The sequence below is a fragment of the Salvelinus alpinus genome, chromosome 8 (genome assembly GCF_045679555.1).
Source record: "Salvelinus alpinus chromosome 8, SLU_Salpinus.1, whole genome shotgun sequence".
Lineage (NCBI taxonomy): Eukaryota > Metazoa > Chordata > Actinopteri > Salmoniformes > Salmonidae > Salvelinus > Salvelinus alpinus.
This window is the reverse complement of record NC_092093.1, coordinates 15520944-15536157: the sequence shown is the minus strand read 5'-3', so window position 1 is coordinate 15536157 and position 15214 is coordinate 15520944. Positions and strand designations below refer to the sequence as shown.

The window sequence follows — 15214 nt, the reverse complement described above, 5'->3', positions numbered from 1 at the left end:
GTGGTTACACGTGGTCTGCAGTTGTGAAGCTGGTTGGACGTACTGCCAAATTCTCTAAAACAACGCGGCTTATGGTAGAGAAATTAACATTCAATTATCCTGCAACAGCTCCGGTGGACATTCCTGCAGTAAGCATGCCATTTGCACGTTCCCTCAAAACTTGAGACATCTGGTATTGTGTCATCCCCAGCACAAGGTGCACCTGTGTAATGATCATGCTGTTTAATCAGCTTCTGATATGCCACACCTGTCTGGTGGATGGACTATCTTGGCAAATTAGAAATGTTCACTAACAGGGATGTAAACAAATTTGAGATCATTTGAGTTTATTTTTTTTCTGTGCGTATGGAAATATTCTGTGATTTCTTTTATTTCAGCTCATGAAATATGGGACCAACACTTTACATGTTGCATTTATATTTTTGTTCAGTATACATAAAACCATATATAATATTTCCTATCATGCTCTATTGCAGGGAGATTATAAGAATTGTTTGTTACACTGTAATATCTGTGTTTTGCATGTACATTGATTGGTTGATACATTTTATGCTCCACAAAGATAAATGACATACAGTTTTCTAAACTAATCCAAGCTATTGCACAAGTTACTGAGATGGTTATTGTGAGGGCATTTTCTGTTAAACCTTACTAATGCTTGTGTTCTAAAATATCTTTCTTTAAGCCTAGGCATTGGGCTTGAGATTGTTAAATAAACTAAATCATGTAAGATAGAAAAGTGTGTGTGTATTAGTAGAGGTCTGTTCTAACTGCTCTGTGTGTAGTATGGCCCCATGATGTCTGGCAGCTCAGCCAAGACCTGACAGAAACTAACTGGTTCCTCTTAGCTTAACTGGAGACAGAGCGAGGTGTTATATCCTGCACACCAATGATAAAGATGTTGTCCTGTTGGGAGCCTGTTTCTGGGCGAAAGGTTCATATATATACAGTGGGGCAAAAAAGTATTTAGTCAGCCACCAATTGTGCAAGTTCTCCCACTTAAAAAGATGAGAGAGGCCTGTAATTTTCATCATAGGTACACTTCAACTATGACAGACAAAATGAGAATTTCTTTTCCAGAAAATCACATTGTAGGATTTTTTATGAATTTATTTGCAAATTATGGTGGAAAATAAGTATTTGGTCACCTACAAACAAGCAAGATTTCTGTCTCTCACAGACCTGTAACTGCTTCTTTAAAAAGCTCCTCTGTCCTCCACTCGTTACCTGTATTAATGGCACCTGTTTGAACTTGTTATCAGTATAAAAGACACCTGTCCACAACCTCAAACAGTCACACTCCAAACTCCACTATGGCCAAGACCAAAGAGCTGTCAAAGGACACCAGAAACAAAATTGTAGACCTGCACCAGGCTGAGAAGACTGAATCTGCAATAGGTAATTTTTTGCCCCACTGTGTGTGTGTGTGTGTGTGTGTGTGTGTGTGTGTGTGTGTGTGTGTGTGTGTGTGTGTGTGTGTGTGTGTGTGTGTGTGTGTGTGTGTGTGTGTGTGTGTGTGTGTGTGTGTGTGTGTGTGTGGGGGGGTAGGACATACATCATCTGGGCCGACAGTCAAAGGCGCTTGCATGCCCAACTTGGGGGGACCCTTTGAGCTACTGTTAGAGGAAGTATGTCTGGAGTGACTTCCTGTCACTTTGGCACCTGTTGTCCTCACTCAGTTGCGACAGAATGAGACAACCTTTTCATTATAGCCTGTACCCGGTAACCCAGTTTCGTCACTCCCCACACACATACACATACATAAGATCACGTGTTTTGCAGATGCTTACATAAGATAGCTTGACTATATAAGGCTTCCGTACTCTTTGTGCGCGGGCTCTCTGTAACGGGGTGAGTGACTGGTTGCCGGGAAGTCAGGCACAGGAGAGCAGAGATGGGTGATAACAGGAGAACTTTAATATACACCCTGGCCCAAAGGCACAGGCGAGGCAGCACAAAGCACAACCACGGTAACATGAACCGGATTAAACAAAACAAACAAACCTAGCACAAGCCAGCCTGTAGCGTAACACCCTACACAAAGAACAATTCCACACACAGACATGGGGGAAACAGAGGGTAATATACATTTAGTCTGATGAGGGAATGTGAACCAGGTGTGCGGGAAAACAAGACAAAACAAATGGAAAAAATAAGTGGAGCGGCGATGGCTAGAAGACCGGTGACGTCGACCGCCGAACGCCGCCTGAACAAGGAGAGGGACCGACTTCGGCGGAAGTCGTGACACTCTCACTCCATTCACTGTGTGTGCGTTGTGTGACCAGCTTCCTTATTGCAATAAGTTTTTAATAAAAGTAATGCCTTGATTGATTATTGACTTTGCCTCTCCTCATTATTAATTGAAAGTAGAATTTCCACCACATTATTCCAGTTTAGATGATTGAGGTAGTCTCAGTATTCAAAATGAACTTTCTGAATGCAGGTTGCGGGTGATTAACAATTCCACTTGTTGGATATCCTAACTCTGGCATGATTCCAATGGGAATTACACATCACTTTGCAAACCAGCATAATGTGACTTGCAGGCCCAGGAGATTCCTCACCACTGTGTTAGGGTATGACTAGGCCCTCAAAGAAAGGCCATATGATATCTGTAATGCGTTGTCATAAATAATTACATTTTAAAGGCTAATACGGCTGGTGGGTTCTACCCGTTCATACAGGGTTCTAGGAAGAACCCTCAAAAGATGAAAGGGTTCTCGGTAGAATGCTTCATAGACGGTTCTAGGAAAAACCTTTAGATGATAAAATGGTTCTTGGTAGAACCCTTTATAAAGGGTTCTAGAAGGAAACATTCATAGAGGGTTATAGGTAGAACGATATAGAGGCGTTTCTTTGAACACATCTGGATTGGAGCTTTCATTTTATACATTTTAGGTAAAAAGCTTCTAGTGTTAACGTGCAGAAAACCCAGACTTTAACGAGAGCAGAAATCAGTGAAACAGATATCAGAGCACAAATCAGAATTGGGGCTAGCAACAGTAGATGAGCCAGTGTGTACATGCACATTTCCAGATATAATCAGCAGTAATACAATCAGGCCACTGTATAGGACAGGGAGAGCTCTGCAGTGCTGGTTTATAATAGGCGGTGTCAGAGGAAAGCCCATAAAATTGTCAGAGACTCCAGTCACCCAAGTTATACACTGTTTTCTCTGCTACCGCACGGAAAGCGTTACCGGAGCGCCAAGTCTAGGACCAAAAGGCTCCTCAACAGCTTCTACCCTCAAGCCATTAGACTGCTGAACAATTCATAAAAATCGCCACCAGACAATTTACATTGACCCCCGCCCCACCCACTCTTGTACACTGCTGCTACTCACTGTTTGTTTGTTACCTGTGCATAGTCACTTCGCCCCCACATAAATGTACAGATTACCTCAACTAGCCATTACCCCTGTACACTGACTCGGTACCGGTGCCCCCTGTATATAGCCTCGTTATTGTGTTACTTTTTATTATTACTTTTTCTTTTTAGCCTACTTGGTAAATATTTTCTTCTTCTTGAACTGCACTGTTGGTTAAGGGCTTGTAAGTAAGCATTTCATGGTAAGGTCTACACTTGTTGTATTCGGCGCATGTGACAAATAAAGTTTGATTTGATTTTGATATGATAACATTTGAATGTGCGTTAGATGGCATCAAGATCATATTGTACAGCAATTTCATCAGGTAACATGAATACAAAGCCGGCGAGAGGTGGTTAGAATAGGATGGGAAGCCAGGAGTCCGTCTTGTTACGTCTGCTCCCGCTCTTCCCCCCCTGGCGCTTAAGGGCGCCAGGCTGCCCTGCATCACTCACTCCTATCATCTGCCTTCCCTCATCACGCGCATCAGCGATATTGGATTCACCTGGACTCATCATCTGTTTATTTCCTCCCCTATATGTGTCAGTTCCCTTGCTCTGTCCCACACTGCTGCATTAATTGTTTTTGTCTGTGTTACCTGTTTACTGACGCTGTTACTGTTCGTTTTTTGTTTTGTTGGTGACATCGGGGTGGATTCTGCCACTGATGGAACCGGGGGTGCCTAAGCCAGCCCGTCGGGCTTTCACGACCTGGCTGGCTCGAGAGGTTTCCTTGCCTCGTTTGGCTCGGCGGCTTCGCATCCCACGTCACACTCCACCGGATCTTCGGGCTCCCTCTCTGCAGCGGGATCGACAGACGTCTTGCATCAGCCAGATGTTAGGCTTCCATGCCTCAGCCGGCTCGCCAGGCTCTAACGCTCCTGCCGGTTCGTTGGGCTTCCACGCCCCAACTGGCTTGCCCAGCGCCCATGTCTCGGCCGGTTCGCCCAGGTGGGAGGCCGGGTGGCGCCCCTAGAGGATGAGGGGTACTGTCACGTCTGCTCTCCCCCCCCCCCCCCCTGGCGCTTAAGGGCGCCAGGCTGCCCTGCATCACTCACTCCTATCATCTGCCTTCCCTCATCACGCGCATCAACGATATTGGACTCAACTGGACTCACTCATCATCTGTTTATTTCCTCCCCTATATTTGTCAGTTCCCTTGCTCTGTTCCCCCCTGCTGCATTAATAGTTTTTTTTCTGTGTTACCTGTTTGCTGACGCTGTTACTGTCTCGTTCCTTGTCAATTCTATATTAAATGTTTTACTCCCCGTACCTGCTTCGTCTCTCCGGCGTCATTCCATGTGACACGTCTAACCAATAGAGTCAGAGTCCCGAGTGTGGGAACAAACATAGTCTGTCCCACGGTTGGGTAAACAAGCAAGTTTATAGTCAAGAAAGCATGCAGAAGTTATGAGGCAAGACTGCGTAAAGCACAAGTAAAAATATTACAACTTGGGGCTAGCCATTGTAAGTTCAGAGTCACTCACCTCAACAGTGCATGTGTGCTGGTGGTGAGCTAAGGCTCAGGAGAGAGGAGAGAGGGGAGAGTGTAGCTGGGGTACCTATACAAGACAGGGGGAGACAGGCCAAGGCAGATTGTGAACAGAGCGCCAGGTGGAATCCAAGCAGCAGTGCAGCAGGCATCGGTAGTAGGTGTCACACCTACTTGGGAGAAGCTTTTTTCGGGAGGCAGAATTCCTTGTAGGAAATCTCAGCTAGCTAGATAACATAGCTAGCAAGTCTCTATTTTTTCCAAATGGAAAAGGAGGTCATTAGCTAGCTATGTCTTTTCAGTATCGGCGAATAGTCCTTTACGATGTCCAAACAAAGTTATCCTGTGGCTGTTGTATTTTGGGGTTTCTGAGGAGGATATCTTCTCTGCACAGATGGAGGGGGCTTCAAAGGCCTCTGCATTTGGGTGGGGGAGGCTGTGCCTTTGTTAGGCTCAAGAGTTTTCAAACCTCTCACTTCATACTTCAGTGCTAATTTCAGTCAGATTATTTCCTAGCAGCTTGGTAGTCTTATTTATTAAGCTTTATATAACAAAATTACCTAGAGGTTATTGTCTTTTACTTTTTGGCTTCAGAAAGTAGGTTCAGACCGAACATTACTCAGTGTTGTGTTGGATGGTATTTCCAGGTTCCGCTGTGTTTCTTCTGCAGGTTTTGGCATGTTAGAATTTTTTTTATTGATAGACCTTGGTAGTAATAGTCCATTCAGGTAATTTTGTCCAAAATCAAGTTTTTAGGTATGGAAATGTGAATTGGAATTAAGGTTTTTGTCACACCCTGACCTTAGAGAGCCTTTTTATTTCTCTATTTGGTTAGGTTAGGGTGGGCATTCTAGGTTTTCTGTTTCTATGTTGGTGTGTTTGATTCCCAATCGTAGGCAGCTGTCTATCGTTGTCTCTGATTGGGAATCAGATATAAATTGTCAGTTTCCTTTTGGGTTTTGTGGGATCTTGTCTTTGTTTGTTGCTTTGTGCACGACTAGCTTTACGTTCGGTTTGTGTTCATTGTTTTTTCCCAGTGTTACGTTTTCAAATAAAGAGAGAATGTACGCCTACCACGCTGCACCTTGGTCCACTCTTCATACCACCAACGAGAGCCGTAACAGTTTTGATATTGAGGATAGTGTCCTGTATAAGTCCTTACATGGCTCAGTGCAGCCAGCCAAGCATCGTTGACCAATTTTTGTAAACCCATTTTGCTACAATTTATGAATGTAACATTCTGTTTCTGAAATTTCAGAGTAAAAATTCAATAAAACAAGTCTCAAATATAAGGAAAATGCTTATACGTTTCAGCTGTTTCAAAAACATTGCTCTGCTATTACTATTTTTATTGTAGGAATGTTGGCCTCAATGAGACAATATTCTGTTTACACTGCTCTGCTTGGAGATAGGCAACTGTCAAGCGAGTGCGTGCCCTACCTCCATAGGTAGTGCTCAAAACCTAAGAAATGTGCAGCTGTACATTATAGTAATTCGTCTATTCTTAGGATTGTTTTCAATACGTCTCGAGAATTTCCTTCAACTTTCATCAATGAGAATAGTCTCTACTACTATAACTATTTCACAACCATAATACTTCAAGACTAGCAAGTGCACACATTGTCTTTAGGAAATGTCCCTTTCTAGTTTACCTATATAGTTTGTAAAATTTGTATATGATTTTTATATGATAAATGTATCAATTGACATTAATTTACGTTGGAAGGTAAAACCAAATCACATGTGGATGCGGCTGGAAATACTACATCATCATCTTCCATCAGCCAGTGTGCTTCAATAGGACAAAGTAGAAGGAATCACTATGCTAGCATTTTATTTTAGGGTGCAGTGTAGAATGCACTGCTGAAATACCTGGGTTGTATATGAGTGGCAGCACTGGTATAGTCCACTGATGATCTGAATGTCATTGATACACTCACTGTCAGCTGATTAATGTTGTCAAGCAGAGAGAGAGGTGACACTAGCAGTTACAAGTCACATGGAAAAGAGATCTTGTACAATGTTGCATGGGGCAGAAATGGCATACATACAGTGCATTCAGAAAGTATTCAGATCCCTTGACTTTTTACACTTTTTGTTACGTTACAGCCTTAATTCTATAATTAATAAAAAAAAAAAATTCACTCATCAATCTACACACAATACCACAGAATGACAAAGCGAAAACAGGTTTTTAGATTTAGATAAGTATTCAGACCCTTTGCTATGCGACTTGAAATTGAGCTCAGGTGCATCCTGTTTCCATTGATCATCCTTGAGTTGTTTCTACAACTTGATTGAAGTCAACCTATGGTAAATTCAATTGATTGGGCATGATTTGGAAAGGCACAAACCTGTCTATGTAAGGTCCCACAGTTGACAGTGCATGTCAGAGCACAAACCAAGCCATGTTTGTAGAGCCCCGACACAGGATTGTGTCGAGGCACAGATCTGGGGAAGGTACTAAACAATGTCGGCAGCATTGAAGGTCCCCAAGAACACAGTGGCCTTCATCATTCTTAAATGGAACCACCAAGACTCTTCCTAGAGCTGGCTGCCCGGCCAAACTGAGCAATCGGGGGAGAAAGGCCTTGGTCAAGGATGTGACTCTGACAGAGCTCCCAGAGTTCCTCTGTGGAGATGGGAGAACCTTCAAGAAGGACAACATCTCTGCAGCACTCCACCAATCAGGCCTTTATGGTAGAGTGGTCAGACGCAAACCACTTCTCAGTAAAAGGCACATGACAGTGTCACATCTGCTCCTGCTACGCCCTCTTGTGTTCGTCCGGTGTCTCCTTGATCTGCAGCCACTCCCCCAGTACTCAGCAGTTTTGCCGCTCTGACTCTGGCTCCTGTCTCCTGTTCCACATCTCACCACCCTGCTACCCTGTTCTGGATTCACCACACCACCACTCCATTGGATTCCCCTCCTGACCTGTTGACCCTGTTCCAACCTCAGCCTCCATATCTAGTTTCTTACAACTCATCCGAGCTTCCCCGAATCTGCACTCCATATCTCCCTGTGTCACAATAAACACCTTGGTTCATTTATCCCTGTTTCCTCGTCTGAGTCTGTTCTTGGGTTCCCCTGTGCCGCTCCGCCTCACAGACAGCCCACTTGGAATTTGCCTAAAGGAACCTAAAGGACTCTCAGACCATGAGAAACAAGACTCTCTGGTCTGATGAAACCAAGATTGAACTCTTTGACCTGAATGCCAAGCGTCACGCCTGGAAGAAACCTGGCACCATCCCTACAATGAAGCATGGTAGTGGCAGCATCATGCTGTGGGGATGTTTTTCGGCATTAGGTACTGGGAGAATGGTCTGGATCGAGGGAAAGATGAACGGAGCAAAGTACATAGAGATCCTTGATGGAAACCTGCTCCAGAGCACTCAGGACCTCAGACTGGGGTGAAGGTTCACCTTCAAACAGGACAATGACCCTAAGCACACCACCAAGACAATGCAGGATTGGCTTCCGGACAAGTCTCAATATCCTTGAGTGGCACAGCCTGAGCCCGGACTTGAACCCGATCGAAAATCTCTGGAGAGACCTGAAAATAGCTGTGCAGCAACGCTCCCCATCCAACCTGACAGAGTTTGAGAGGATTTGCAGAGAAGAATGGGAGAAACTCCACAAATACAGCTGTGCCAAGCTTGTAGCGTCACACCCAAGAAGACTCGAGGCTGTAATCGCTGCCAAAGGTGGTTCAACAAAGTAAGGAGGGTCTGAATACTTATGTAAATGTGATATTTCAGGGGGCGGGGGATTTTATACATTTGCTAAAAATTCTACATACCTGTTTTTATCTTGTCATTATGGGGTATTGTATTTGGGGTATTATTTGCTTTGTCATTATGGGGTATTGTGTGTAGAGTGACAAAGAAAAAAAATATATATATACTCAATTTTAGAAATAAAGCTGTAACAAATGTAACAAAATGTGGAAAAAGTCAAGGGGTCTGAATACTTTCCGAATGCACTGTACACCATGCTGCAACAATACCTTTTTACTGCAGTCTACTGCTTTACAATACCTTTTTACTGCAGTCTACTGCTTTACAATACCTTTTTACTGCAGTCTACTGCTATACAATACCTTTTTACTGCAGTCTACTGCTTTACAATACCTTTTTACTGCAGTCTACTGCTTTACAATACCTTTTTACTGCAGTCTACTGCTATACAATACCTTTTTACTGTAGTCTACTGCTTTACAATACCTTTTTACTGCAGTCTACTGCTTTACAATACCTTTTTACTGCAGTCTACTGCTTTACAATACCTTTTTACTGCAGTCTACTGCTTTACAATACCTTTTTACTGTAGTCTACTGCTTTACAATACCTTTTTACTGCAGTCTACTGCTTTACAATACATTCTACCCCTATATCTGACTATTTAATCTACATATGCTCTGTGTAGAGGATACCAAAACTGTACGACTGACATTTTTACCACATTCCCCAAACTTACATATGATAAAAACAAATGATTGGCACTTCAAAAAGAACAGTTTAGAAAATTGTATAAATGAGCAATATCACCTTAGGGGGTGTGGTATATGGCCAATATAACCCTTAGCCATGGTATATTGGCCATATATAACAAACCCCCGAGGTGCCTTATTGTTATTATAAACTGGTTACCAACATAATTAGAGCAGTAAAAATGTTTTGTCATACCCGTGGTATACCACGGCTTTCAGCCAATCAGCATTCCAACCACCCAGTTTATAATGTATTTTTTGCTAGTGGATTAAATGTTAGGCTCATTTTACATATCATTATCGAATATATTACTGACTAAACGAAACGTTCTAACGAAAAACTTAAAAGGTGGGGTGTGTTCGACTCCAATGAATGCACAATTAAAGGTTATGACATTACAAGTGTTATCAGTTTAGAGTTTTGTACTTAAAGTTTTGCAGAAATGCCTCTCGCACTATGCATATTCCTGCCCTTGGTTTATTTATTCTGATATATTACCTGTATTGTCTGCATTTCTGCCTCCTCTGGTTTATATTTAATATGTGAGCACTCCACTAATTCCTGTACAGCTGTTCCGTATTATCTCTGTATGTAACCTTGTCAAGGTATTAGGTTATTTCAGACGTATTATTATGTTCCTGAATTTGTGTATATTACAGCGCTTTATGCCACTTATTGGCACTTTATTGGTAAACTTTCATGTTTATGTCTAAAATGTCGGTTTGCGTTACCAATTACTGGACAGCAAAGTGTATTTCCGTCTCTTTGAGGGAGTTGTGCTTAGTGGCCTTTTTAGAAGTAGATGCTGACATCTAGCGGCAGAGTTGTATTATAGTTTACAAGTGAAATTGTATTTTATATGCTCACGCATGATAGGTCTGTGGTTGTTTACTATTTAATGGCTACTACGTATTCCTGTATTCATTATTCTGTAATTCTCTCTTTACATTTCAGAAAAGACATGCTTACTATGCAACACATCCATGATTAATAAATAACTGAAGGTTGAATGGATCTGTTGGGCAGCCTTTCCTTCTAACAGAGGAAGTACACTGACTGTAGTACGTACGCCAGTCAAGCCAGTTACGCATCTAGTGTTCCACAGTAAGCCTTGTGGCAGTTTTTCCTCCATGTTTCTTCAGTAAAAAAAAAAAAAAGATTTGATGTGTCGGTGATTAATCACTGACCAATTAGATACGATAAACACTAATTTCACGTAAACAAACACTCTTTTGAAGTTGTTACAGTGGTAAGTAAACACAGATCAGATTATAATTCAAATATGGATGATGCTGATTTGAAGGATAATAACACGTGTATTGATCAGGCCTCAAAATGATTCAACAAAGTGATCTGAGTAGGTTTTTCAGGTCCCATCCTCAATAGAAAAAGAATAAGGGCACATAAATACAGAGGACTACCATACAGTACCTTTCCTGGTGGATATTTGGATAGACAAACTGCAGTCAGTCTACATTTCCCATGTCCCTGCAAGTCTGTATGAGAGACTGTATTTTCTGACCATAATGAGTGTACTGTCAGTGCTTATTATCAGAATCATTATCATCATTTTAATATCAGCAATCCAGAAGCAAATATTGTGTGAGCGCTGGCCTCTGGCCAACTACTGCCTGGAAAAACTATCACCATTGTAATGTAGGCCTAATATGTGTGTGATATTGATAAGGCCCATTCAAACCCACAAATCATGTTTAAGCAAATGTCACACTGTATTGACTTGAACCCAAAAAATAAAAGTAATAATAATAATGTGATCATATTACTCCAGTGCTAGCCTCTCTACACTGGCTTCCTGTTAAGGCTAGGGCTGATTTTCAAGGTTTTACTGCTAACCTACAAAGCATTACATGGGCTTGCTCCTACCTATCTTTCCAATTTGGTCCTGCTGTACATACCTACACGTACGCTACGGTCACAAGACGCAGGCCTCCTAATTGTCCCTAGAATTTCTAAGCAAACAGCTGGAGGCAGGGCTTTCTCCTATAGAGCTCCATTTTTATGGAATGGTCTACCTATCCAGAGAAGCAGAATCGGTCTCGACCTTTTAGTCTTTATTGAAGACTCATCTCTTCAGTAGGTCCTATGATTGTGTGTCTGGCCCAGGGGTGTGAAGGTGAACAGAAAGGCACTGGAGCGACGAACCGCCCTTGCTGTCTCTGACTGGCCGGTTCCCCTCTCTCCACTGGGATTCCTGGGTAACCCTATTACAGGGGCTGAGTAACTGGCTTACTGGTGCTCTTCCATACCGTCCCTTTGGTATCATTTGAGTGGGTTGAGTCACTGATGTGATCTTCCTGTGCAGGTTGGCGCCCCCTCGGGTTTGTGCTGTGAGGGAGATCTTAGTGGGCTATACTCAGCCTTGTCTCAGGGTAGTATGTTGGTGGTTTGAAGATATCCCTCTAGTGGTGTGGGGGCTGTGCTTTGGCAAAGTGGGTGGGGTTAAATCCTGCCTGGTTGGCTCTGTCCGGGGGTATCGTCGGACGGGGCTACAGTCTCTCCTGACCCCTCCTGTCTCAGCTTCCAGTATTTATGCTGCAATATTTTATCTGTTGGGGCTAGGGTCAGTCTGTTATATCTGGAGTTTCCTGTCTTATCTGTTGTCCTGTGTGAATTGAAGTATGCTCCCTCTAATTCTCTCTCTCTCCTTCTTCCTCCCCTCCTGGACGACCTGAGCCCTAGGACCATGCCTCAGAACTACCTGGCCTGATGACTCCTTGCTGTCCCCAATGCACCTGCTCGTGCTGCTGCTCCAGTTTCAACTGTTCTGCCTGCGGCTATGGAACCCCGACTTGTTCACCCGACGTGCTACCTTGTCCCGGACCTGCTATTTCGACTCTCTCTCTACCGCACCTGCTGTCTCTAACTCTGAATGCTCGGCTATGAAAAGCCAACTGACATTTACTCCTGAGGTGCTGACCTGTTGCACCCTCTACAACCACTAACTATTATAATTTGACCCTGCTGGTCATCTATAAATGTTTCAACATCTTGGCCATGTACTGTTATAATCGCTACCCGGCACAGCCAGAAGAGGACTGGCCACCCCTCGGAGCCTGGTTCCTCTCTAGGTTTCTTCCTAGGTTTCTGCCTTTCTAGGGAGTTTTTCCTAGCCACTGTGCTTGTACATGTTTATTGCTTGCTGTTTGGGGTTTTAGGCTGGGTTTCTGTATAACACTTTGTGACATCGGCTGATGTGAAAAGGGCATTATAAATACATTTGATTGACTATATAAGGGTATATAATGGTATTATAACAGGCCTTTATTAGTCTCTTAGCCAATTGTGACACACGCCTCATATGACTTATAATAATATATGTTTAATTAAATAGGCCTTATAAAGCTTATACATGGCATTTAAACAGTCCTTATGAAGCTTATACAGGGCATTTAAATAGTCCTTATTAAGCTTATAAAGGGAATTTGAATGTGTTCGGAGGCATGGTAGAGCTTTAAAACAAAATACTGACAGCACTATGACACATCTAGGCCACAGTATGCCGGCAGAGAGCGGAGCTGCTGCTGACTACAAATGATCTAGCAATCAGTTAAGGCAATAGGAAAGATACCAATCAATATGCGTATAAGCTTGTCACTTCTATTCAAATTATAAAAGACTGAAGAGAAGAAATAACAATGATGAGTGTTTCGATTTATTTGTTTCTCAAGTTCTCTTTTCTCTTGAGTATTATGTTGATAATGAGGAAAGCCATCACTGGAGAAGCATAATGGAATTGATAGTGGCATTTTAAATATGTTTAAAAGTTCCTAGATAATAATTCCTATTAAGATATTAAACATATTTGAGGTAATCATTCTATACAGATAACCAATCACACATGGTCTTTGTTCTGTAGGCTATAAAAGCGTAAAATTCAGCACAGCAATGAAAATATATTGTTATACTGTAGTCTCCATTCTGAGACATTTGCATACAACTTATATAAAAAGGTTTAAAAATAAAATTAAAATAATTTACACAATTACCTCTTCAGTTCATATGAAACTTGAATCACAGATATTATCATAATTAGCACCCATTCTTATAGCCTCTTAATTTCATACAAGGGGTTTGTATTGACAACAATACATAGGGCCTACATGCTCATCACACAGACATCTTAATCATGCTAAAACATTCATATAAATACATCATGTAGAGAGTTTTAAAACTTGTCAAAACACGTTTAAAACACTTTCAGCTGTCCAAGCTGTTTGCAGGGTAGTGGTTTCAATGAGGAGGGTATGGGAAGCTCATCTAGGCTGTCAGGGAACTGCTCTGGTGGAAGCTGCCTCAGAATTGTTTGCATAGCCATGAGAAACAGTGGAGCTGGCTTCTGTCCAACGAGGTATTTGAATTTGTCCTCACCTAGGACTTTGGACCAACAAATTGGGTCTCCTTCGAGCGCACTCTTCATTTTGAAACGAATCTCTGGCATAAACATTAACAAGTTGTCAAGACACAGCTTTTTGGGCCCAATGTTCACTTTGGAGTCCCACAGCTGTTCCAAAATGACATCCAATGGCGTCATACCGTTTTGATCTTCTGCCTGTGGCGAGGCGCCGTTGCCCAACAACAGAATAACGGACTCTGAGCGCAGGAGCTCACAGGCCAGATGTAGTGGAGTTTTACCGTCCTCCATGTGAAAACATCCGCCTCGGTTCATATATGACCGCAGACTAGGTAGTCGATGCGCTTCTTGCAATATGAGACCCAGTATGTCCCGTCTGTCATATCTGACAGCCATCGCCAAATGCGGGGCCGATGATGGACAGCAGCAAAAGCGCTCGCCGGGCATGGCCAGTGCTTCATCGGTGTAGTGACTGAGCAAGTATTGAGCGTAGGCTTGGTGGTCATGTACGATAGCGTACAGTAATGCCTCCGAGGGAGTGTAAGATCTCTGGCTGGCGTCTTCCTCCCAGTAAAAAGTCTCCATTGTCCGCATGTCCTCCAACATCCAAACAGGCTTTAGATCACGCACGGCCTGATAGAAGAGAAAAGATTGGTATTTTCGCTGTTTGCATTTCTCGTCCTTATGGAGTCTACCATTGTTCGTAGCCGACGCAGACATGATGATCTGAGGTCCGATTGCTTTACTAATGCCCCTCGTTCGTGTCCTTCAATGAGACCGCAGTTCATGCATAGGCTATTTATAAAACATAAAATCGCACATACTGTCCATGGTAGCCTACTAGGTTAAAATACTTGTATTGTTTGTATGTAGGCCGGACTATTCTAATACTTCGAACTATTATAATATACACGTTCAAGCACACACGCAGGATTAGCTTACATTCACACACATCGGCTACAGGACCCCCATTTCACAGCAACCGCCCCCAACACACATCTGAACTGGGAGTGGGATTTCCCTCCGCAGTACAGTGCTACTACGCAGGCGCCTGGATCTAATATTTTAACCAACTGTTCTCTGAATTAAATCGTTACAATGTAGCCGCTGATGAGACTAGGACCACGTCTAATTGTTTCAATTTGGCCACTGAGGCCTCTTCCCTACACAAAAAAATGTGGGGTTCCACAACGGTTATTCTAAAATCCTCAAAGTTCTTCGAAAAACCTTAGGGTTCTTGACACTGAATATTGCCACCAAAAGGTTTTTCCAAGAACCCATAGGAGGTGGGGTTCATCGAGGAACCTCCTTCGTTGATGGGGGGTTCTTGCAGGAACCTAACTGCCCAACTGGAACATTTCGATTAGAAAAAAAACAGCATCTGAAAAATGAAAATATCTCCTTAATTGAAGGTAAGGTTTGTCCCTTGTATGATCTAAATTGATATTGCTTCATGATGATACCGTATATCTTTTCATATTTGTGCCAATCTT

The 15214-nt window shown here is 42.7% G+C and overlaps 1 protein-coding gene across 1 annotated transcript; it reads right to left on the bottom strand.

The window, feature by feature from the left end:
• Positions 1–13000: 13000 nt before the first annotated feature.
• On the bottom strand, positions 13001–14752 carry LOC139582603 (ankyrin repeat domain-containing protein 9). Its single transcript, XM_071412744.1, has one exon. The coding sequence runs from the start codon at positions 14439–14441 to the stop codon at positions 13557–13559; it is 885 nt and encodes a 294-aa protein (XP_071268845.1). The 5' UTR covers positions 14442–14752; the 3' UTR covers positions 13001–13556.
• Between the last annotated feature and the right edge of the window lie 462 nt (positions 14753–15214).

Excerpts from the sequence above, each read along its gene's own strand:
- LOC139582603 (XM_071412744.1), bottom strand. The coding sequence starts at position 14,441 with ATGTCTGCGTCGGCTACGAACAATGGTAGACTCCATAAGGACGAGAAA.